The sequence below is a fragment of the Physeter macrocephalus genome, unplaced genomic scaffold, assembly GCF_002837175.3.
Source record: "Physeter macrocephalus isolate SW-GA unplaced genomic scaffold, ASM283717v5 random_1127, whole genome shotgun sequence".
In the NCBI taxonomy this organism is placed as follows: Eukaryota; Metazoa; Chordata; class Mammalia; order Artiodactyla; family Physeteridae; genus Physeter; species Physeter macrocephalus.
The window spans coordinates 1-24,292 of NW_021146825.1; the positions used below are offsets into that span (position 1 = coordinate 1).

The following is a 24,292-nucleotide window of genomic DNA, read 5'->3' on the forward strand; positions in this document are numbered from 1 at the left end:
GAGGTGAGGCCCTTCCTGGGTCAGCCCCAACAGAAGGGTTGGCTGAGCTGTCCCAGTCAGCAGGCTCTTCTGTCCAGGTTTGCTCTGGCCAACTCCATCCCACAGCATCATCACCAGGACCAAGGTGGCCCAGAGTCGGTGACGAGTGGCCGCCAGAGCATCTTGATCCCTGGGCTCCACGTGGGTGGAAGAACAGGGGAGGTAAAATACTGGTGGGGAAGGAGGTTTGTGCGTTAGGAGGATGTTTAAGAATATTACCCTCAGGTTCCACGTATGTGCCATCGCGGCTCCAGAATTCTGTATAGCAAGGGCCTTCGGGTGGCAATCCTATTGGGAGTAGGAGGAAATTACATTCCTATAGCTCTTTACTTAATATTGAGACAACATCACAACAAAGAATGAGAGGACGATAGAATCTGGGGGGGCTAAGACGCCCTAAGTCCCCCCCTTGTTGCCACCACGGAGTACCGGGTCGCATGTCACAGGATTCTCCCCGGAGAGATGGCACATGGGGCTTTGTGGGGCTCAGGTGCAGTAGTATTTTGGTGGCAAAATCATTAAAATCCTGACTTTGGGATCTGTTGAGGTCACAGGACTCCCTGGTTGATAGGCAGAGAGACTTCTTTCGGGTTTCTACCAAATGAACACAGAGATGTGAGCTGAGGAATTATATGGGGGAAGGAGGGAGGCATGGGCGCCTCCATCTTCCCTAAAGTCTGCTCCTGGTCTGGACCTCCTAGCAGGACCAGCCAACCATGCAGAGGGGAAACCACACACAAGCGCCTCTGGGTTCATCCTCCGAGGGCTCCCAAGCCAGCCCGAGAGGCAGGAGCTGATCCTCGGGCTCTTCCTTGTCATGTACCTGGTCGGGGCAGCAGGGAACTTGCTCATCATCCTGGCCATTGGCTCAGACTCCCACCTCCACACGCCCAAGGACTTCCTCCTCAGCAACCTCTCCCTGGTAGATTTCTGCTTCATCTCCGCCACTGTCCCCAAGATGCTGGTGAACATCCAGACACAGACTCAGTCCATTTCCTATGGCTGCTGCCTGGCCCAGATCTACTTCTGCGTTTTTCTTGCCAACACGGACAACTTCCTCCTGACGGCCATGGCTTATGACCTCTACACAGCGATCTGCCAGCCCCTGCACTACTCCACGATGATGAGTCTGCCAGTCTGTGCCCTGATGCTGGGGAGCTCCTGGCACCTCGCCAACTTCCACTCCCTGCTACACACCCTCCTCTTGGCCCGGCTCGAGTTCTGTGCCAGCAACGTCATCCCTTACTCCTTCTGTGACCTCGCTCCCCTGCTCCAACGCCCAACTCAACCAACTCATGATTCTGCTGGAAGGGGGACCTGATGGTCCTCATCCGCTCCTTGGCATTCTCGTCTCCTACATCCACATCGTGTCTGCTGTGCTCCAGGTCCCACCTGCCCGGGGCAAACCAAAGGCCTTTTCCACCTGTGGCTCCCACCTTGCTGTGGTCATTCCCTTCTATGGGACCACCACAGGGGTCTACCTGAGTCCCTCATCCTCCCACGCAGCTGACAAGGATTCTCTGGCTTCAGTAATGTAGATGGTGGTCACCCCATGCTGAATCCCTTTATCTACTGCCTGAGGAACAAGGACATGAAGGGAGCTCTAAGGAAACTGGTCAACCTGAAGGCTTTATCCCATGGGCTGTGACAGCAGCGCCCTCCTTCAGGGCCTCTGTGCTAGGAAGAGGATGAACCCCAGGGACAGGCTCCACACAGAGAGGGTGGACCTCATTGTCCTGGGTTGTCACCATGGCCAGGGAAGCCTCTCATTGCTCCGTAAGTAATCTGCAAGTCCAAAACTTCTTGGCCCCTGCACTGACTGCCCAGACTACCAAAGGGGAATAAACACTCCCGTAAAGACAGGACCACATAAACAGGTATAAACTAGCTCTATCTGCAGACCTTCTGGAGAGGGTTCATGTGACGGGTGAGCTCGTGGGAATCTGTGACCTATGCTGACAGCCTGTGCCAAAGAGATGCCCTCTGAGTGCCCCCACGGACCCCAAAGAGCCTCAGACCCTTAACCCTCAAGCATCCCAGCTTCCACACTCCTCCCGTTCCTCCACCACCACCCCACACTCGGGGTTGAACCTAGCTTTGGAGACAGGCTTCACGGTCCTCCTCAAAGCTGTCCCACTCTCGGCCTTGGGTCCTGCTGGGTGGAGCGCCACAGCTCTACCTACTTGGATCAGGAATGCCTATAATGACTGTCTCGGCTGAACACCTACGCAGGCCCCATACGGTCCCACTTATGTGCTTTTCTGAGGAAAGAGAGGTCTGCTGGCCACACGGTAAAGAGGGAAGAGAGGCTAGACTTAAAGCTGGTTCTCTGGGTGTGAAGCACAAAAAAGGCATGAGCCACTATAATCCTCAGGAAGGTGCTTCTCTACAAGAAGGACCTGGAGAAGGAGACAAAGGGGAAAGGCCTCATGTAACGAGTTTATGGCTGAAGAAGTTGTATGTGGCCTCCTGAGTAACAGGATAATATCCTAGGCTGCAAGGGGTATGGCAGAGCTGGGAGAGCATTACCCAGAGTCAGCACAACCGGCATCCAGTCCCGGCCCCTCCGATTACCAGCCGTTTGACTCCAGTCCCTCTGAAATTGACCATTCCACCAAACACACCGTGCATTTTTGTCCCTCTCATGCTACCCCGGCCATCCCATTTTGCTCACTTCTATCAAAACTCTAGTTGTCCTTCAAGGCTCGCATAAAATACCATGCCCTTCATGAAGCCACCTCAAGTCTCCCCGGTCAAAAGGAAGTATTTTTTTCTCCTCTGGAACGCCATATAATTTGAATTCTATTATAGCCCCTTTCATGCTCTGCTTTGCATTCTTCCACTTGGCAGAGTTCACCTCAACTCTACCCCAAACAGGATTGTTGGAGTCGAGTTTAAAGGTTTTTTTAAAATTTTACTGTTTTGATTTAAATTGACAGCAGACGTGGAAAAAGAACACTTATGGCCTTTCTCCCCATGATTTTGCCTTCACCAATACTTTTATATTTCCCCAACACCAGACAAGGAAAAAGAGTTACCAAGCTGGTTGGTCAGAGCCCAGGGAGTTCACTGGTCCATATTTTATGAAGGGCAGTGTGCCCTAAAGGGTCATCATCCAGGCATGAAGCTCCCTGCCTTCCAGCCGGCCCCCGGCTGCTCATCTTCTATCTGTAGGTCTGGCTGGAGTCTCCACTTAGGTCCAGTCACTTCTCTCGCTCTCTGTCTCTCTCTCTCTCTCCCCACCATGCCTGAGCACACAGGTCCTCAATTCAGATCTGGGGCTGAGAGTGGGAAGCAAGGGAGGCCAAAGCTAGTTTTCAGCCCACCTTTTACCAGTGAGCCCATGATGGAGGTTACTGGGTATAACTCAGATACTAACGGAGTTGTACTTCGGCTCAAAGTTTGCTACTGTTCCGTGAACATATTGTTTCCTTGGGATCCCTCAGGAGTTGGGATTATTGGATTTCAGCTTTCCTGGGTCTCTAATCATAAAACTACAATAATAGCAATAAAATCGTACCTCAAACCCATGAAAATGATGTGAAGAAAAGCTGACGTCAGCAAGGAGAAGAGGTCTTCGTATGCATTTACTATAATGGTGAATAATACAATGGTTTGGCCTCAAGGTAAAAAAAAAAGAACAAGAAAAAGATTAAAATTCAAAGTTGGGGGGGAGGCATCAACGAATAAATCTGAAAGACCTTCAACTGACCTTGCTCATCAGTGGGCTGTGAGGACACTTCCTGCTCTGAGGCCTACTCTTCCAAGGAAGGACGTAGGATAAGATCACCCTTCTCTTACAGCAAACACCTTTTCAGCCTGGCTCTAGTCCTGGCCCGGAGGCTGCTTGCTGCAGGGTAAATAAGAAGCAATGACCTGCACACAGGTCAATTATAAAAAGTTCAGGAGCTCAGCCACTCTTATAGACTTGGTAGCATAAACCCAATCCTGTGAAGATACCAAAATGTTAATTTTTATTTAAAAATAAAATGTTCAAGAAGAAAGGGGAGGGGACTTCCCTAGTGGTCCAGCGGCTTAAGACTCCAGTTCCCAATGCAGGGGGCCCGGGTACGATCCCTGGTAGGGGAACTGAGATCCCACATACCACAACTAAGCCCGCATGCCGCAATGAAGAGCCCACGCGCCACAAAGGAGACCCGGTGCAGCCAAAATAAATAAATAAATAATAAATTTAAATAAATTTAAAAAAAAAAAGAAGGGGAAGAAATAGTTCCATTATCTACATTTTTAAAATAGTGTTATTAAGGACCACTAGTAGGAAAGTGGAAGTATCTTCGAGAATAACTAGAATAATAAATATCTCCTACATCACGTTTTCCAAGTCACGTAACACTTCCTCTACTCACAGCGGGTGCCGTCTCCACACCAGGGGCCACAGGTACTGCATCCATTTAACAAATGTAATTTGAGCTCAAGGGACAATTACCTTATAAGCACTGGGGATAGATCAGCAAAAAAACACAAAGCTTCTACTTTCATGCAGCAGCTGATGTGCCAGGGAATAGGGAAGGAGAACAGAAAAACAAAAAAGAACAAATAAACATACAATATGTCAGAGAGTTCTAAGTGCTATAAAGAAAAATAAATCCAGATCAGGGACCAGAGGCTGGCAGGGAGTGCGGCAGGGCTGGGCTTCAGTTATCTATTGCTTTATAACCAACCACCCAAACTCAGTGACTTAAAGTAACAGCAATCATTTATTTGCTGTCTCGTATTTCTGGCGGTAACTGGGCCCTCAGAATAACTTACAGATGTGGTTCTGTGAGAGTTCCTGGTGAATCCTCCGCAGCACTCAACTCTAACCCCATCATACCGGCTTTGCTGTGCTCTCCATACCCAACCCAGCACCTGGTCATGGACAAGCACAACCTCCTCTATAACAGAATTCAAGTGTTTACCGTAGAGGTGCACTCCTGGGATGCCCAAAGAAAAGTGCTTCATTTGCCTCCCTCATCATGGGTCGTAAAGTGGGGTGGAGCGATGGCAACCGAGAAAATTAGGGAAGGGGCACCAGGCGGAGAGGGAGATACTAGGGAGCTATTGAAGAAATGGATTCATTGAAGAAATCTTTATTGAGCACTTTTATTAAGCTCGGCATTGTGCTGAGTGCTAAGACATAGCAGTAAATGAACTTCGGATCACCCCCACAAAAAAAAAATCAAAGTCTTTTTCTAGTGTGAAATCAAGATGTGACTACCCTGTATTGTTAAAGAGATTCCTGCGTTATGGCTACCAGCTGAAAGTATTAACAGCACTTTGCCATGAAGATCACGCCTTGCTGTTCATTTGTAGGACCATCTCATGTCTGCTTTGGGCTGGTGTGGGGGGAAATTTCTGGATTTGTTCAAATGTTTCCACGAGTGCTCTGGTGAAGCCACAGTGTTCCACGCGACGATACAGCAGTCTTTCTCAAAATTTACATGCGTATTATCACCTGAGAAGCTGGGTAAAATGAAGACTCCTAGGTCCCAACGGAAAACTGCTCCATCCCGTTACATTTTAAGCAAGTTCCCCAGGTGATTTTGATGTAAGTGGTCTTCAGATGACACTTTGAGAATCTCTGTTGAAAAGCACTGTTAAAAGATAACCTGAGGCACAGTAAAAATTTTAAGTTTATCTGAGCAGAGATCATTCCAGCCACAGGAGGTAGGGGCAAGACATTCACAGAGAAGACGAGAAGGCAAAGGGAGGAAATGATTTGAGCGGCTACAGCTTAGGCTGCCTTATACAGGAAAGTCAAGTTGGCTGTGTGTTGTTGATCATCCTTAGGTTTCGATCTTTTCTAACCTTGAGGCATTTACAGGCTGAGGTTTTGGTTTGCGTATATAGGCTGCCAAAGCTTTAGAATCACCTCTAGTGGTCTCCTTGTGTAATTAATTTAACAGCATGAACCCGAACCCTCCCCTCAACCCGGAATATCCTAAGGATAGTTTTCCTCTTGAGCACTGAGTATGACACAGACTTGCCAACCCCTCCATTAGCAAAGCTGTAACTAACACATCAGCAAGCTGACAGAGCTGATTTTATTGAGTGCTGAGTACCACCCAGAGGCAGCAATATCCCCGGAGGTAGCGTGGAAAGCAAGGGAATGTTCTAAGACGATGGATCTGGTCATCTCTAGATCCCCTACATTGACTTTTTTGAATCAGATGCCATTATTCCATGAGAAAATGATCTTCTAGAGTCAAACCCCACTAGTTACCTGCCCCACTGCTCCCCAGAGTTTCCTGAAATATAAAGTACTTCCATGTAGAGATGTGATCAGTGCCAGGTGGGGTTTACCAGGGAGGTATGTGGGGCACATTTGGGACGGGGTAGGCCAGAGAAGCTAGGGAACGGTGTGAACCCTGGAATGTTGCAGGCCTCTGGGTGTGGCAGCTCCTGCTGACCTGACAGCACGAGAGGGCGCTGGATGTGGGCTGGGGCTGAGCTCCTCGGAGGTTTCTTAGGGCCTGGTGTTGGGCAAGCTTCCAGATGTACCGTCACAGTCACTGGGTGGCACATAATCTCTGTCACACACTAGAAGTGTGGAGCTAATGCTTTCTGGATGCTGAATTCCCAGCCTAACAGCTGAATTTAAGAAAATAAACAACTGGACCTTCACGCCTGACCTGCCTTCTGGTCTGGTCCCCAACATCTAACCGCCTTTCCGTTATTTCAGACTCAACAACCCTAAAGTTAGACTAACTCTTCCCTTTTAACTCATTGCTGCTCAAACCAGTTACCCCTCCAGATTTCATTTATTCTGACCATCAGTTTTGCCCTGTCGTAAAGGTCTGTCATGAGCAGCAAGTCCGTCATCAATTGTGAATTAATTCCCAAACGCTGTGAGACTGAATGTCCACGGGGACATCTGCATATACGCATTAACCAGAACACACATTAATTACAGAAGATGCTCACTGAAGCAAGGGCCTAAAACCAGCAGTTTTTGGAAAGATAGTCTCTAATTTGGGGCAGGAGGTGTAACGTGGGCGAAAGCACCTACAGAGACCATGAAGCCTTAAGCAAGTGATCAGTCTAAGGGCTGGTGAGGTGAGAGTATTTTGTGAGGACACCAACACAAAACCAAGACCGAGGATGCATAAAGACACGGAAAACGGGACTATCTATGAAGAAAGCAAGCTGCCAGCACCAGATGTCCTCCTGCAGTCACCATGTGAACGAGCCCTGGGCAACCAGGCACACGGTGAAAACAGGACGGGCGTGAATATGCAGCTCTGGTGCGAGACCAGGTGTAATTAAATCAGCACATCATCTCATCAGTTATACTCGGCTCTACCCTCCCGCTCCCACCTGGCGCAAGTATCATCTGACAAGGGCTTGGAACTCTTTCCCTCCCACGGTAACTGGTAAATCCTGGTGGTTTTTTTTTACATTTAAAATTTTTATATGAAAATAATTTCAAGCTTACAGAATAAGAATAGTGCAAAATATCCATATATCCTTTACCCAGATTCACTTATCATTAACTTTTTTACCCCATTTCCTGTCTTCTCTCTTCCTTTCTCTTTCCCCTCCCCCTCCTCCTCCCTCTCCCCACCCCCACTTCTCTACCTACACACACACATACACACACGCACAACCCACACAAACGGTCCTTTATCCCTAAATACTTCTGTATTTCCTTATAGAGATATTCGCTTACGGAACCACAGCACGGTTATTAACATTAGTGCCCTTACCCTTAATACAATAATTTAATCTAGATCCACGTTTCAATTTTCTCAAATGACCCAATAATGTTCTCTTTTTAAGCTGCCTAATACTCCATCGTGTAGATGTGCCATAGTTTTTCCCACCACCTGTCTTGCACATTTAGGCAGTTTCTGGTCTTTTTGCAGTTACAAAGAATGCTGCAATGAATAATCCTGTGCAGATGTATTTTCATATTGTTAGAGGTGTGCCCTCAGGGTAAATTCACACAGAACTTACAGGTGTGTCACAGAGTAAATTCTGTCAGATATTGCTAAATTCCCCTCCACATGAGGTTGTACCATTTTGCATTCCATCAGCACTTAAGAATTCCAGTTTCCCCACAAACTCATCAAGAGCATGTATTGTCAGGCTTCTGAATTTTGACCAATCTGATGGGATAAAAAATAATATCTCAGGGTAGTTGTTGTTGTTGTTGTTGTTGTTGTTGTTGTTTTTGCTGTACGCGGGCCTCTCACTGTCGTGGCCTCTCCCGTTGCAGAGCACAGGCTCCGGACACGCAGGCTCAGCGGCCACGGCTCACGGGCCCAGCCTTCCCGCGGCATGTGGGATCTTCCCGGACCGGGGCACGAACCCGCGTCCCCTGCATCGGCGGGCGGACTCTCAACCGCTGCGCCACCAGCGAAGCCCTCAGGGTAGTTTTAATTGGTGTTTATTTCATTATGAGTGATGGTGAACAACTCTTCATATGTTTGAGAGCCATTTTTATCTTTTTTGTAAATTCAAGTTTGGCAATTTTTCCATAGGATTTTAGGTCTTTCCCCGCCCCCCCTTGGTATATGAGGAATATTAGACTTCTGCATTATGTTGCAATTATTTCTCCCAATGTGTCATTTGTCTCTTTTTGTTTTTGCCATTTTTTAAATTTTTTACATAGGAACTCATCAATCTTTTCTTTTATTACATCTGAATTTTGAATCATACTTTAAAAGCCTTTTCGTGAACCTGTGTTTTAGGGGAATTCATTCACGCTGTCTTCTAGTACTTGTATAGTTTTCATTTTTTCACATTTAGATTCCTGATTCATTTGAAGTTTATTCTTGAATATGGTGTGAGAAATGGATCTATTTTTATCTTTTTCCAAACGGCTATCTGGGTATCACAGTACCGTTATTTGAAAAATCAGTCTCTGACCAGCGATTTGCGATACCATTTTTATTATAAGCTAAATTTCCATATAGAGCTGGGTCTATTTCTGAACCCTGTATGCCACTCCATCCCTTCATTTGTGCTACCACCACGCTGTTTTAAACTCTTGGTTTTTCCACCTCTTATTTTCCATGCTTTCCATTAGCACCTTAGAATGCTTAGAACTGAAGACTGGGAAAACCTAGTGGGAACACTGTTTCTCAGCGATGAACTGCTTATCGTTCACTCTGCTCTTCCAGTTCACAGCACATACTGAGGCCTCCACAGGAGTCAGCGAAATGTCTAGATGATAGAGACCGGATTTTCTCAAATTCTTCACAGACGTGGAGATGGTGTGAGACTCAAGCAGCTTCTGCAGGTGGGACTCAAGAAGGCAAATATGGACTCCTACCACCACTTTTTCCCAGTCTCTCTAAAAGCTAATCTACCACCTTCCCAATAAAACACATTTTTTAACTAGGAAGGGAAAACATGAAGCAAGCTCTTACGTCTGCCCTATTTCCTGGTCTCTGGCCACTTAGACGATGGTGCACGTGGCGGCGATGGCAGCGCTTTTACTGGAACCTCTCTGCGCTTCCAAACTGCTTCTCTTAAGTCCCTCTGTCTCTCGGGGCCCAACACCTGGCATCACCCACCCCTTCCGTCTTCACTCTCCCAGCAGTTTAAATTCCCAGCGACAAACACAAGGAAGACAGTCGCCTACCCGCCCCACTTTGTAACAAATGCTTCCTGAAATTTTTTATTGAAACAAGTCAGTCCTGGGAATGGGCTGGACAAGACCAATCTCTAGAAATATGCCCTTCACTGAAGATAATAAAGAAAAATAAGGCGAGACAGGAATATGAAATTGTAAGAAGCCCAAGTGAATTTCTTTGACTCGTAGAATTTCTAAGTGAATTCCACGTAAGTGCAATTGGCAGGACAGCGGCTACAGAAGACGCTGTCCTGCCAAATCGGGGGCCGCTGGGGGGCAACTTGCTGCAGGGTTCTTCCCTCCTAAGGCACCCTCAAGAGAGCCTTCTAGCTACGAGAAAGGTAGAAATCCAGATCTTTCTTCCATTCAAGTATGTATGACTACTGTGGGCCTTAGGAGACCTTATCATGGAGGCAAAAAAGTTAGAACTGGCTGCACTGTGCTTAACTGGCTCTCACCGCGCGCGAGGACTGTGAACCTAGCCCCAGGCAAGAGCTCGCTGCTGTGTGGAGGGGTGCAGCAGATGCTGGCCTGAAAGGAACCCAAAGCAACCACCCAGGCTGCCTGTGACAGACCCCAGCACCCCATCCTGAGATTCCGCTTCAAAGGCTCTTGGCTCTGCTTGGCAACACTACATTTAACCCCCGGTGATCTCTAGTAACTCCTTTGTTGTCGAGAAATTAGGCCAGGGCTCTTTAAGGTTAGCAGGAAATAGCTCCAGGCCTTGGAAGCCCAGTCCTTTCAATAGCTAAACCATCTAATTCGTTTCAGCTCTTGCCCTGAACCTTAAGGGCAGGGGTTCTCAGCCAGGGTCGGTTTTGCCCGCAGGGGACATTTAGCTAGGCCTGGAAACACCTTTAGATGTCATCAAGTAGGTTGAGGCCAAGGATCCTGCTAAACAGCCTACCACGCACAAAAAAGCCAGGGCAGCCTCCAAGACAAAGAATTTCCTGACACAAAGGGAGAATGGCGGCGAGGCTGAGAAACTTGGGCAGAGTTTAAAAGAACAAGTAGACTCTAGAGAAACGTGTTCTGCCAGTTCCTTTCCCTGCCTCAGAAGTAGACTTGAAACCAGCTTATTTTTTAAGACACAAAGGTTCTCCTACTTTTCCCTAGGCCGGGATAAAACAGGTACGGAAAGTATTTTTAGCACACTTAATCAGCCTGCAGACAACATTCACCCTGGCATACATTTTGAGAAGCCATTTTTCAATGCATTAGCTCCCCAGGACACACCTTGGACAGAAAGTCACCTGGTTCTGTTAACACCCAGGGGATAAAAAGGGGTTTCTCTTACAAAGGTCACACCCCTTGGGAGTGGCACCTTTCCTGTCACAGCAGCATGGCCCACGACGGGCAGCCAGGCCCTGAAGTGCAAGACATTAGCCCTGTGTGAGGGAACTGCAGACACCCAATCATACACAGTGAAGGCTAAGTATAAAGTGACCCATATCCCTGTTTGTCCTGGAGTCCCACTTACACCACTGCCCTGACATAATTAAAAGCACTTCCCTTCACTCTCAAAAGGGGCAGGAAATGCACAAGATGATCTTGTAACACCCTGTCACACCAGAGAGCAAAGAAGCTATCAAAGATGATTAGGGTTATGTCGATTTAGGAGCCAATGTGAAGAGGCTCCCACCGGCCAAAAGCGAAATGATTTGAGCATCAATAAGAATAACAACTGTGGTGGACTAGTTTGAATTCATTAACGCATTTTGATTAAAAAATAATAATAATTGATCACTTTTATAAGAAGCAAAGCCACCAGATCATTATTACTGTGAAGACAGGTAAATAAAGGGAAGGAAGAATCAAGCATTTCCTTCCCTCTACGAACTGTATCTAATAGTGAGGGGAAATTTCTTACAGAAGCTTTCCAGCTAATAAATGAAGAAGTTTTTATAGAATTAATGAAATAAATGCATTTAGGCTCCCAACATCATATATATAATGAGAAACAACCAGACATGCCACCATCTGCAATGTGCTCTTGCCAAAGTGTGAAATACAAATCTGGCTACACCTCTAAGTTTTTAGTTAATCAGACGGCAGAGAACTATATTAAATTATGCCATGAGTAAGCAAACAATAAAATTCAGAGTGTGAGAAACTCCACAGGATAAATAATCCAGTTGTTTCAATAAAATGAATTTCAAGGGGAGGGGAATTTCCCCGGCATTTCGGTGGTTAGGGCTGCGCGCTTCTATTGCAGGGGGCGTGGGTTCGATCCCTGGTCGGGGAACGAAGATCCCACAAGCCATGCAGCATGGCCAAATAAAAAATTAAAATTAAAAAAAAAATTTTTTTAAGGGGAGAAAGGGATAGGAACTATAGATTATTAGACTTAGAAGACAAAGCAACAAATTAAAATTTATGGACCTTACTTTTTTTTTTTTTTTTTTTTTGGCTGCATTAGGTCTTCGTTGCTGCGCACGGGTTTTCTCTAGTTGTGGCGAGCAGGAGCTACTCTTTGTTGCGGCGTGCGGGCTTCTCATTGCAGTGGCTTCTCTTGTTGTGGAGCACGGCCTCTAGATGCGCTGGCTTCAGCAGTTGTGGCACGCGGGCTCAGCAGTGTGGCTCGCGGGTTCTAGGGCGCAGGCTCAGTAGTTGTAGCGCACGGGCTTAGTTACTCCGTGGCGCGTGGGATCTTCCCAGACCAGGGCTCGAACCCATGTCCCCTGCATTGGCAGGCGGCTTCTTAAACCACTGTGCCACCAGGGAAGTCCTCTTACTTTGATCTTAAAAAAGGTTTTTTTTAAAATCGTGGGTTTTTTTAAAAAAAACATTAATTTGGAATTAAGGAACTGCTCAGCTTTTTAGGTATGATAATAGTATTGTGAGTTTTTGTTTTTTTTTTAAGAATCCTTACCATTTAGAGGTATACACTGAAATATCTATAAACAACATTTGGGATTTGCTTTAAAATACTTCAACTGGGGAGAAAGATGAGGAGGAGGATGGGGCAGAGATAAAACAAGATTGGTTATGAGTATATATTAGTTAAAGTTGAACGATGAATACATGAAGATTCATTTATATATGTGTGAAACTTTCTATTATGAAAAATTCCTAAATAGAAAAATACAGAAAACAATATTTGACATTTGAATAGATACCAAAAATAAGGCTACTACAACTCCATGGGGAAAGATTTCTTCTGAGACTCTTTTGAGGAACTATCCATGAGCTTTGGTCTCAACGCGGACAGGGGAGCCCACGTGGGAAAGACAGCAAGGCCTCTTACAGAAGCTCCCTCAAGAGATCTCAACTGACTGGAAACCCAGCGTATGATCAGAGAATCTACCACTTAATTCAGGTAAACAGAAGCCCACTGATGAACAACTCGGAGGCCGTGCTGGCCCCAAACTCCCCATCTAGCTTTGGAATACAGACCTTCCAGAAAAGGCCAAACTCAGGTGAGGTCAGCCCCCACGTCACGCAGACTACAGGCCAGAGGCTTAGGAAAAGCCCCTCGTTGGGTTTGGCCTCCAGGTGGCTGTAAGCCTTGCCTGGCTTGTCTGGGGCATGGGGAAGAAAAGAGCTGACTCTGCATCTGGACCTCGACGCCGCTGAGAAGTAGCGGCCCAGCATCTCAGAGAGTGGACATCTCACAGCGCCCTGGTCAGCGCAGCCTCGTGGGGACAACTGCAGGGCCAGGAGGCCATTCGCTAAATCAAAAGTAAACACCACGGGTATCTGCCAAGAAATGAGTGATAAAATAATGTTTTTCAAGGTGGACCGAGTAATGCAACTCTCTGTATTAAAGTCATTACCGTTTACCTTATTTACAATGGAAAATGGGGGGGAAAAAATCCCAGTGAAAGAATATAATATCAAGAGGCACCAGGAGACAAATCGCATCTTGCAATTACAGGACACAGTCCAAAGACAGACTAACTTACAGTCCCATCAGAAAACTAGTCACTCAGCAGCCGGCGTCCCAAGGCACAGCATTACGACACTGCAGCGCGGTCCAGGCTAGTTAGGCAGTTTCCAGAATGTCCAAGAGAAAGGAAAACCTTTAACGACGGCAAAATAATATAAGAAAGCTTAAACACGTTTACAAACACCGCATCTTCTCATTTTTTAAGAAATGTGTTTTTTTTGATGCCTACAAACATCTATTTTTCCTAAATTGGCACTCATGCAAAACAGACTGCTACCGTCTCATCATCTCCAGGTGGCCCTGAGGACCCCAAGTACCTCTCAGATGACAAGGACCGAGATGCACTGAGGACGGAGATGATTCAGGAACAAGAGGTAGGTGGTGGCGAATGCATTTCAGGGCCAGCTGACAGGACTGAGGCACAGGCTCAGATGCCAGGTCCAGAGGGTCCCGGGGAGCAGCCACGGGTTCCACTTTGGGTGGTTCTGAAGATCAAATACATCGACCAACACGTAAGCTCCACGAGGACAGGGATTTCCCACCCCACCTCCACACCCCGCCTATTTTATTCACTGATGTACCTCAAGCGCCTAGAAGAGTTCCTGGCACACTGTCGGGCCTCAATAAATATTTGTGGGACGAGTCAAGTGCGAAAACAGGGAAGCCCCGCATTTTATATATTGTAAAGTGCCATCAAATATAGGGTAGTAATACTAGTTCATCTTTTGGCCTCATTTAGTTAGAATTTTACACAGACCTGGATGTTTTTTAAAACACTCTCATGTTTATACGGTGATCAACAGCAAAATATTAATTTCCTAACAGATGTGCGGACAGTTGTTACTGTTCAAGGAATAATGGAATGGGGAAACTACCAACGAGAGTAGACTGTCACAGAGACAAAGGGGGCCGCAAATAAAGTAAAATACAGGAGGCTGCCCGAGCGACCCCAGCTGGGAGGAAAAGATCAGGCACCTGGAGGGGCAGGGTAGAAGGAGCACAGAAAGAGCCTGAGAGGACTTCCTCTCGCTCGGCACCCGCCGTGAAGGGAACTGAGGGCGCTCTGCGTTATTAACTAACGAGTCTGCTCCCAGGGCCCGATCACAAGCTCCAGTGGAATGAGGTCTCGTCTGTCTCGTTCACTGCACTCCCAGCACCAGGCGCACAGTAGGTATTATTTAACATATAAATATCTGTTAAATGGAAAAGAGAATCGGCGGAAGGGAGACAGAGCTAATGTTCTTGCAGGGACACAGCCCTCAGAAAAACGAGGTTCAAGCTGCTGACACGGGACAAGATTTCACCTCGACAGCCAGACTTGCTCAGGGGGTGGACGTGAACACCCACTGCAGGAGAGAAACCGGGACCTGAACTGAAACTCCAGATACCGCTTCCTCAAAAGGGGTAAGAGAAAGCGCGAGCACCCCTTGGGCAGGAGACGCGAGATGCCGCGCCCTCCGGCCTCTCCAATAAACCAGGCCTCTCCCTTCCCCTATGTGTGAAACAAGTGGAAAGAGAATGGGTGAAAGCGCCTCTCTGCCCCCAACGTCCCTCGACGCCCCCACCCCTTCAGTGAGTAAAGGGGGGCACATCCTGCAACGAGGTCTCCCTCCGCCTGGTGGTTCCAGAAGGCCCCGGCTTCTCCGGCGCCTTCTGTGAGCAAAAGAGGGGCATTTCGGCCGGGCGCCCTCACTGCCCTGGGGTCTCCTGGCGATGCTGCGTCTTCTGGTGCCGGTTGAGGATGGACCGCTGGTTGAAGCTCCGGCCGCAGGCAGGGCAGCAATAGGGCTTCTCCCCGGTGTGGATCCTCTGGTGCCTGACCAGCCGCTCCCCCTTGCTGAACCGCTTCCCGCACACCTGGCAGCCGTAGGGCTTCTCCCCGGTGTGGGCCCGCCGGTGCACGGCCAGGTTGGCGTTCCTGCTGAAGCGCTTGCCGCACTCGCAGGTGTAGGGCTTCTCCCCGGTGTGCGTCCGCCGGTGCACCTGCAGGTGCTGCCGGCGGCTGAAGCTCTTCCAGCAGTCCCCGCACTGGAAGGGCTTCTCGCCCGTGTGGCTCCTCTGGTGGACCTCCAGGTGGTGCCGCTGGCTGAAGGTTTTCCAGCACTCGCCGCACGCGTACGGCCGCCTGCCCAGGTGGGTCCGCTGGTGCTTCAGGAGGTACTCACGCAGCGCAAAGCCTTTCCCGCACTCCCCGCAGCCGTAGGACTTGTCTTCTTCGTGGGTCCGCTGGTGTCTGACCAGATTTGAGCTCCGACTGAAGCCTTTTCCGCACTCGGGGCACTGGAAAGGCTTCCAGAAGGAGCTGTGGGTCTTGAGGTCATCAGGCAGGGGGGCAACGCCGCGCTGGGGAGGGGGCGGCCCGGGCGCGTTTCCCACCGAGCTCCCGGCCTCCTGCTCACAGGTTCTTCCGAGCTCCGGGACCTGGAGAGAGGCTTCCCCAAACCTCTCTGCCGGCCCCCGAGCAGGCGGCCCCTTGGGGTCTGCCGGCTGGGTCTTCGCCTCCTTTTCCTTGCTCCCCAGGCCTACAGGACAAAGGAGATACAGACCGATACTGAAACAGATCTGAAGGTAAACTTCCATGTTAGAACCTGGCTTCTAAGGGTGTCCCACTAACAATTCCTTCTTTTTTCCTTTAACCAACCACCTCAGTACATTTGACTTTCTCTGACTCCATCTAAAACCAGACATTCCTTTACTTCTTTCCATCTGTTTCGGACTGTTTGTGTTCCCTCCCAAATTCACAGGGTGAAGCTCTAAACCCCCAGGTGCTGCCGTTAGGAGGTGAGGCCTTTGGGCACTAATTAGGTGAGGGCATGAGGGTGGAGCCCCCAGGATGGGATTATGTCCTCCGAGAAGCCAGAGCTGGCTCTCTGCACACACAGAGGCCATGTGAGCACGATCCCTCAGGATGGGATTAAGGTCCTTATAAAAAAAGGAAGAGACACAAGACGTCTCTCTCCCTCGGCCACGTGATGACACGGCAAGAAGGTGGCCACCCATGAACCAGGAAGAGAGGCCCCCACCAGACAACAAATATGCCAGCAACTGGATCGTGGACTTGCCAGCTTCGAGAACTGTGAGATATAAACGTCTGTTGTCTAAGCCGCCCATTCTCTGGTATTTTGTTACAGCGGCCCAAGCTCAGACAATCTCCAGGCCCTTTCACAGAACCGTCTGCTAAATTTTAACGCCCACCCTCTTAACTTCCTCCTAAGTCAGACTTTGCTTTGCTTCAAAATCTAACGCACTGGTTTCCTCTAAGGAACTTGCCCCGATTACTGCCCCATCCTGGGTCCCGTCGGCACATACACTCAGTTAGCACCGTCTACCCCACGCTTACTTACGACTGACCTTGCTGCACGCGCTATCCTACAGTCATCCGAGATGTTCAGCTTCCCCAGGATCTCAGACGTGTTCCAGCAACGGGGGCTCCCGGCACCGCACGTCCTCCCTCGGCTCACCGTCCCTGCTCGCACCGCGCCCTCCACCTCGCCCTGTTTTATTAACCTGGGTCTCTGGGAGCCTGGCACAGGGACTGACTCAGGGGAGACGCTTCATGACTGCCGGATGAGTGAATGAACCCAGCCTGTACCAGACTACCTCGACATGGGCGTATTTATCAGGCCTGGAACGCCCTTCTACACGTCCTTCCTCTGACCCCTCTTATACTCTCTAAGTTAACAGCTGTTTACGGAAGATCAAGAGGAAGGGAAGGAGAAGAGAGAAAAGAGGTACTAGGGAGCAAAGAAGCCAAAAAGAAAAGAAGAGGGAAATGACAGGTGATGCTTAAACGGGAAAGAGTCCTTTCAGGCAAGCCCATTAAAAGATAAAGGGAGGGACTTCCCTGGTGGCACAGTGGTTAAGAATCGTCCTGCCAGGGGACTTCCCTGGTGGCGCAGCGGTTAAGAATCCGCCTGCCAATGCAGGGGACACGGGTTCGAGCCCCGGTCCGGGAAGATCCCACATGCCGCGGAGCAACTAAGCCCGTGCGCCCCAACTACTGAGCCTGCGCTCTAGAGCCCGCGTGCCTAGAGCCCGTGCTCCGCAACAAGAGAAGCCAGCGCAATGAGAAGCCCGCGCACCGCAACGAAGAGTAGTCCCTGCTCGCCGCAACGAGAGAAAGCCCGCGCGCAGCAACGAAGACCCAACGCAGCCAAAAATAAATAAATTCAGTAATTAATTTTTAAAAAATAAAAGATAAAGGGAAAAAGGACATTTCATGCCTCGTGATGTGATAAAGTATGAAGGACACAGCTCTCACTTGTGACGTATTCTTTTATTTTGCACCTTTCACAAAAGTTCAGTGTGCAAAACAAAGAGCTGAAAGAATTTTCATAATGACGATGACCATTAAATAGCAGCCACGTCAAGAAATAACGTCAGCAGCACCCAGAAGCCCCTCCCGTCCCCTCCGGTGAGCGGTGACGCCATCCCGCCCCCAGGGAAACGTGTTATCCAGGCTTTTATCACCATAAAGTATTTTTGCCTGTTCCCAAACCTTACGTATTGGATTCGCACATTGTGTCTGCTTCTTGTGCTCAGTATTACGCCTGTGTGACTCGCCTACATCGTGGCATAGCTGTGGCTGCACTACATTCTTTCTCCTCAGTGTATGAGGTTACACTGTGAGAGTATATTACACTCTACTAACTAATCTGGCTGATATTCATCTGGGTAGTTTCCAGGTTTGAGGTGTTATGAACAGCAAAATGAAAATTAAATGCAATGCACGAACCTAACTGGGCGTGGGGAAATGTGAGTACGAGCTAGAAATCATGTATCATGGAAGATGCGTTTATTTTCGCAGGCCCAATCCTAGACAGCTGTCAGTGAAAGAGCCGCAATCGCACGGGAAGAACTCTCAGGAAGACAAGGTTGAGACGGCTAGAGGCTGCTATGCTTGGGAAGCAGACCTCCGGCTCACCCAGTCTCAGCGTAAACGTTAGGGAAGTACGTGGGTTGTTTTGAAAGAGCGAGCGGATAAGAGGACAAGCATAAAGCCAGAGTCTCTAGAACAGTCAGAATGGCCAGGAGCGTGTAAAAACTTGCTGGGAACACAGTGGCGTCCTTGGCAGAGGCCCGTCCCCAGCGCCAGGATGAAGGCGCTAGGATGCTGGCACCTCCATGGGTGCACCACGCACAGCTCCTGCGCTCTGCGTTTACCGCGGAGGGGTTCCACGTCCTTTGCCACCACAGAAATCGCACATCTCTCCATCATGGGTGACAGCCTTGTACTGGACCCAGGCCTCCCGAGCCACCTCCCCCCCACTATACTGCCACTGACACTACTCTGTGATGACCGCGAGTCAAACATCCACATTTAACTTTACAGTCGGCCCTCCGTATCCAAGCTTCCTCATCCGCAGATTCAACCAAGAGCGGGTCATGCGGGACTGTAGTACGTATTCATTGAAAAAACTCCACGTGTAAGTGGACCCACACAGATCAAACCTCTGTTGTGAACGGGTTGACCGTACGATACTTTTGCGTGTTTTAAGATGAAAAGAGACCAGGAGACGTCAGTACAGGTGAGTGGTCAGCACATGACTTACAAAGAAGTGATGAGAGGAGGAAGGAGAGAATCAGAGGGAACAAAGGAGGGCGCCCTTCGCAGCCACGGCTCCCCTCTCCCCGCCGCCCAGCCCATCCAAGCCGCGGGGCTGTCACCCCTCGTCCCTAGCCCCCCCGCAGCGTTCACCGGCTGTCCCTGGGGGGCCCTCCGTGTGCACTTCCCAGGCTCCCCCTTCCCTCCTACCTCCTGCCGCCCCGCCCCCCACGCACCTTTCCTCCCAGCTCTGACCGCAGGTGACGCCCGGCGGGGCCCCGCGTGCTCTGCAACAGCAGCCCACACGAGCCCCTCCCGCCACTGAGACCCCACTGCAGCCCCGTGCCCTCCTGCACCACACACTGTGCGCGCCCAGGTTCCATGAACGGCAGTCCCGCCCCAACACAGAACTGCTCACGCGGGGCCTACACACAGGGGAGCGCTCCAGAAACGCAGGCTGGGGAAAGATCAGGGGACCCTCTTGCGCTGCTTTTCTCTTGCCCTCAAGCCCTCAGTCCCCTTCAACCACAGACGCGGTAGGAGTTCGTTGAGGGCATCCTACCGACCGACCTGTCTCACTTCAGCCAGAATACCCAGCTGGTGTTTTCTTGTTCCTTGCCTGCTCCTCTCCTGACCCGGGAAAGCACCTCGCCAGCTCCTTATGTGCCTTGGTCCGCGCGCTTCCCACAGACCCAGTCACTCACCTGCCCCGATAGTCCCTTCCTGTATCAGCAGCATCAGGTTCTGAAATCTGGGGCGAGGACAAGAACCCGGACCTACAGCTTGCAAAACTCCTCAGTTTCTTACCTCCGGGATGGAAACAGTCTTACCTGGAGGTGAGACCCCGCAGTCCCGGGGTTCCACGTACTCCCCAAGGCAGTCTATCTGGGCTGGGGTCACGTGCCTCCACTCCTCCTCGGGGAAAGCCAGGGCCATGTCTTTAAATGGGCCCAGCCCCTGAAACAGCACAGGACATGGCTATGGATAAAGAAATAGTGCCAAGGCAGGAGCAGTGGAAGAGCAGAGAGACACAGGGGACAACACTCCAGGGGAGACCAGAGCAGGAAGACAGAGGGAACGCGGGTCCCTACATGGTTCCGAGCGGGACCAGAAGTGCCTCCCTCTCGACAGCTTAATGGCAGAGAACGATGCACTTGTCTGAGCCACTGTATTTTTGAGCCTCTGCTGCATCCACTTGGCTGGTACCCGACCGCGGCCTCACCTCCACTCGATCCTCGTGTTTGATGCAGACTGGGGGCTGCTGTTTAGCCCCTCAACCGGAACTGACGTTCCCTCAGAGATTAAGTAAAAACTCGGGCTGGCCCCGCCTTAAGGACAACGTTCTGTGGAAATCAATGTGTCGTCGTCACGACACCGTGAAGAACTACTGTGGTAGGAGGAGAGGGTCTGACCAAATTCAAAAACTTTGAGGTCCTTTCCTCATCTCCTCTAAACGATATGCTTGGAAAACAGAAGCAGCAAACAGCACCGGCGTCGACCCTTGCCCAAATACTGCTTTAGTGAGCTCAAACTTGAGTCACTTCTGGGAATTCCCTAACCCCGGCGGTCCAGTGGTTAGGACTCTGTGCTTTCACTGCCGAGGGCCCAGGTTCAATCCCTGGTCAGGGAACTAAGATCCCAGAAGCCATGTGGCGCGGCCAAAAAAGAGAACAAAAAAACTGGAGTCACTTCTTTTCTCCTGCCAAATGACATCCTTTCTTCTATAAGGAGCTCTTCACTTGAAGACTCAACGGCCCCTTCAGGAAAGTGCCGCAGTGGAAATCCCCCGCCTCCCGGGGAGCGCCGGGCACATCCCATGGGAGAGCGTCTCACCGCGGCGGAGTGCCCCGCCCGTGCTCCGGTGACCCCCATCTGCGGCAGGCCGGGAGATGCCAACAAGGCCAAAACTCCCGGAGCGGCCACGGGAGGGGCCAGAGAGAGCGCTCGGCTCGGGGCTCCTGGGAGCGCCCGCCCGGGTCGCTTCCCTCCCGCTGACGTGGGGGGAGGATGGGGTGCGGAGGTGTCCACAAGGCGCACCCGCAAAGGGCTACTGATCTCCTGGCCCTCCGCCACACCCTAGATCGCGCCTCTGGGATCTCCACCTCTGATGTCTTCCTCCTCACGGGGACAAGAGTAATACCGAGTCGATGGAGGAAAAAAAGAAATAAAAAAACAAAGAGTAATCCAAATGAGTGAACTGAGCCTCACGCCTGGACCCCAAGGCAGGGGTCCCCAACCCCCGGGCCGGTACCGGACCGCGACCGGGCCGCACAGCGACGGAAGCTTCCTCTGCCGCTGCCCGTTGCTCCCCACCCCCCCCCCACAGCCATCCGGGGAAAACCTGTCCTCCATGAAACCAGTCCCTGGTGCCGAAAAGGTTGGGGACCGCTGGCATAAGGCTCAATTCAAATTAATAACTGAGGATGTAAAGTGGAGGAAACGAAGCTGTCACATCCATCAGAACAAGAACGGTAGAATAATTCAACTCTGTGGATGGCGCTCTGCCGTGAGGAGAAATCTTGGGGAGGGTGAGCCTCGTGCACGGCGACACCACGATCCCCGAAGGGCAGTCACGGCTCACCTGGGATCCAGCTGTAAGGAACCCCACTGCCATCTCCTGGTCTCCGGTGCTCACTGCAGGGAGGCCAGGACCAGCCCGAGGAACTGGCCGAGCTGAGCAGAGAAATAAACCAGGAGCAGGATCAGCGCTGTCCTGCAGTGGCTCGTCCAGAGGCGCCGCAGGGAGGCTCCGGACAGGTGGGTGCGGGTGTGCCCTACCCTGCTCTCAGCTGGGAGGAGGGCCCAGCGCCACACGCGCTGCCCTTCAGGCTGTCCGCGCCCCCAGGTCACACTATGGCAATAACCCCCCTAGAGAGTCAGCAACACAGGAAGTCACTGTTACTTCTAGGGGTTCAGGTTATCTGCCCACTTAAAAAAAAAAACTCCTACGTGTCAGCTACATATTTCCTGGCAGTTTCGGGAAGGGATGTGAGGGAAAGGAGAAGAAATGACAAGAGAGCGTGATACCCGATATCCCCCGCAGGAATCAGGAGATCGAGCTACAGAAAACGATTTCACTTCATCTGTTTCCTACTGAAGCCCAGGAAGTAGCCAGGAAAACTCAGAACCGCACGCCACGGGTAACTCAGTTTATCGACCGCAGGCTTTGTGAAGGAAAGGGGAGGGGGCAGGGCGCGAGGCACCCTTCTCTGTGCCCTTTCTTCCTCACCGCTCGCATCTTACCCTGCTCCTGGAAGGCCTGCGTCCCCTCTCCGGGGTCCTGGCTGGTCTGCTCCTCAGTGCCTTGGTCGAGGCCTTGAATCCCTTCCCCACGGGGCAGCCCCCACTCGGGCTTGACCTCCACTGGCCCCAGGCGGACACTTGGTTCCCAAGGACCTCTGCGAAGCGCCGTCTCCGCCTGCTCTCCTCGCACGTGGCACGGAACCTAAGAACAGGCCCCGACACCTATTAGAATGAGGCCCGCGTGAGGCTGTTAGGAAAGGAGTTGAATTACAACCTAAAAAAGAGACCCGCTGCAACTGCAGGGGACAGAGAGGACAAGCCGGCTCAGCTCTTCCCCAGGACGTGAGTGAGAAGGTGAAAAGGGGGCTAAACCGTCTTTATCAGGGGCTGAGCAACTTCTACGCATCCGTGACATTTTACAAGGGTCCCTTCTGCCCACCTCAATACCGATCAAATTCCACCATGAACAGTATCACAGAGAGATGTTATTATTATTCCAATGAGAACTTTAGCCCCAAACACTCGCTGTTCGAAAAAAGATTCCCCAGTTACAGATGCTGAAAGTAAAAAATACAAAGCCTAGACCGTGCAGTGAATCAGTGAGAAAAAAACTGCTCTAGAAATAGCAAGGAAAACCAGAACTCACAAGAACAGGCCTTTCCCGGTCCACTTTTAAGCTCCTTGGTAGGGAGTAAAAAAACAAAACAACTCTCTTAGGACTACACAGGAAGTCAGGGGTGACTGCCGTGGGAAAAGGGGGAACAAAATGAAGACAGATCGTTGCCTGCAAGCAAAACAGTAACGTTCAGTCCTGCCCTCTCTTTCCCAGACGGCAATCGGGAAACTGTACCAGAGAGGGACAGACACACGGCCAGAGTCCCAAGGGAGCATCTGAGATGCAAAGTCACTCACTACGTGAGCCGTCTCAGCCAACGTCCCAGACGTGGAAACGGCACTGTTCCAGACAACGCTTCTCCGGAAGAACACTCGCCAGGTGGAATTCCGGAATTCCCTGCATCCCCGCATGCAACTCTGCCCAAAGAGGAATGAGTCTACCAGGGCCCTTGAAATAGATCACAACTGCCTCCTTTGGACCCGAGGCTCACAAGGGAAACATGGCCAGGCCTCTGCCCTGATGACCAAAAAAAGGAGCTGACGGCCCTTCCACCGGCCCTGCGTCTTCCCTGGGAATGGCTTTCCTTGCTGAAAACTCCTCTGCCCCCCAAAAAGTACCGCAGATGGTCTGGGAGCAGAGGAGGGAGATTCCGCGCCTCCTCCACTCCCACTGCTGCCTCAAGCCTCTCGCTTCCCGCAGCAAGAGAACGAGACCCAGATCCGCCTTCTCACCCACCGCCTTGGCCTCCGGGGCTCCCTCCGGGAAGCCCTCCACCACAGCCACAAGGGCCTTGCCGCTCTCCGGGCTGTGCTCCCGAATCCAGGCGTAGAACTCCCGGGGCAGGATGGTCAGGAACTGCTCCAGCACGAGCAGCTCCAGGATCTGCTCCTTGGTGTGCAGCTCGGGCCGCAGCCACTGGCGACAGAGCTCCTGGAGCTCCCTGAGGGCCTCCTGGGGACCAGCCGCCTCCTGGTAGCGGAACTGCCGAAACCTCAGGCGAAAAGTCTCCGGGCTGGGGCCTTCCCGCGCCCTGCCCCACGGCAACTCTTTCTCCAGTTTTACCACAGGGACACCCATTTGCTGCTGACGATCTTCTGCCATCCCTGGACACTCTTTAAGCATCTTCACACCCCCTCCCAGAAGACTGAGGGTCTGTTGGCAAGACCAGACAATGAGAACAGCATAAATAAGACACAGGGAAGGTCAGGTCACCCCAGTTCTGCCTCTACGTCAGTGAAATCAGGACTTAGCTTATACCCACAAATAGCTTAAAATCTCAGGAGAGAGACAACACTACCATCAGAGAAAAATATAAGACGGGTGATAACTAGGTTAGTCACCACGGCCCACTCTTCCAACACTAAATATACATTCGACATG

At 50.7% G+C, this 24,292-nt stretch overlaps 2 protein-coding genes and 1 long non-coding RNA gene across 11 annotated transcripts; 1 reads left to right on the forward strand and 2 right to left on the reverse strand.

Moving 5' to 3' along the window:
* Positions 1–852: 852 nt before the first annotated feature.
* On the forward strand, positions 853–1,796 carry LOC102978852 (putative olfactory receptor 1F12P). Its single transcript, XM_028487102.1, is given in 3 exon segments — positions 853–1,305; positions 1,307–1,584; positions 1,587–1,796. Coding segments are annotated over 3 exon segments (828 nt in total). The 5' UTR covers positions 853–856; the 3' UTR covers positions 1,688–1,796.
* Positions 1,797–1,960: 164 nt separating this feature from the next.
* On the reverse strand, positions 1,961–4,262 carry LOC114485518 (uncharacterized). Its single transcript, XR_003678925.2, has 3 exons — positions 3,752–4,262; positions 3,560–3,659; positions 1,961–2,438 (listed from the first exon to the last, which is right to left on the reverse strand). It is a non-coding gene; the product is annotated as an uncharacterized lncRNA (long non-coding RNA).
* Positions 4,263–8,432: 4,170 nt separating this feature from the next.
* ZSCAN25 (zinc finger and SCAN domain containing 25) lies at positions 8,433–24,058 on the reverse strand. Of its 9 annotated transcripts, none has more exons than XM_028487098.2 (6): positions 23,648–24,058; positions 22,297–22,498; positions 21,635–21,726; positions 19,884–20,010; positions 13,826–13,993; positions 11,544–13,641 (listed from the first exon to the last, which is right to left on the reverse strand). In XM_028487098.2, exons 1-6 carry the CDS (start codon positions 24,032–24,034, stop codon positions 13,601–13,603), a joined length of 1,017 nt encoding a protein of 338 aa, XP_028342899.1. In that variant the 5' UTR covers positions 24,035–24,058; the 3' UTR covers positions 11,544–13,600. The 9 variants fall into 9 exon arrangements, 7 of the variants coding, with proteins under 7 accessions (XP_028342900.1, XP_028342899.1, XP_028342898.1 ...); XM_028487096.2 differs by lacking the exon at positions 11,544–13,641 and adding an exon at positions 15,205–16,030 and having other exon boundaries at positions 13,837–13,993; XR_008616871.1 differs by lacking the exon at positions 11,544–13,641 and adding an exon at positions 14,090–16,030 and having other exon boundaries at positions 13,909–13,993.
* Positions 24,059–24,292: the final 234 nt, after the last annotated feature.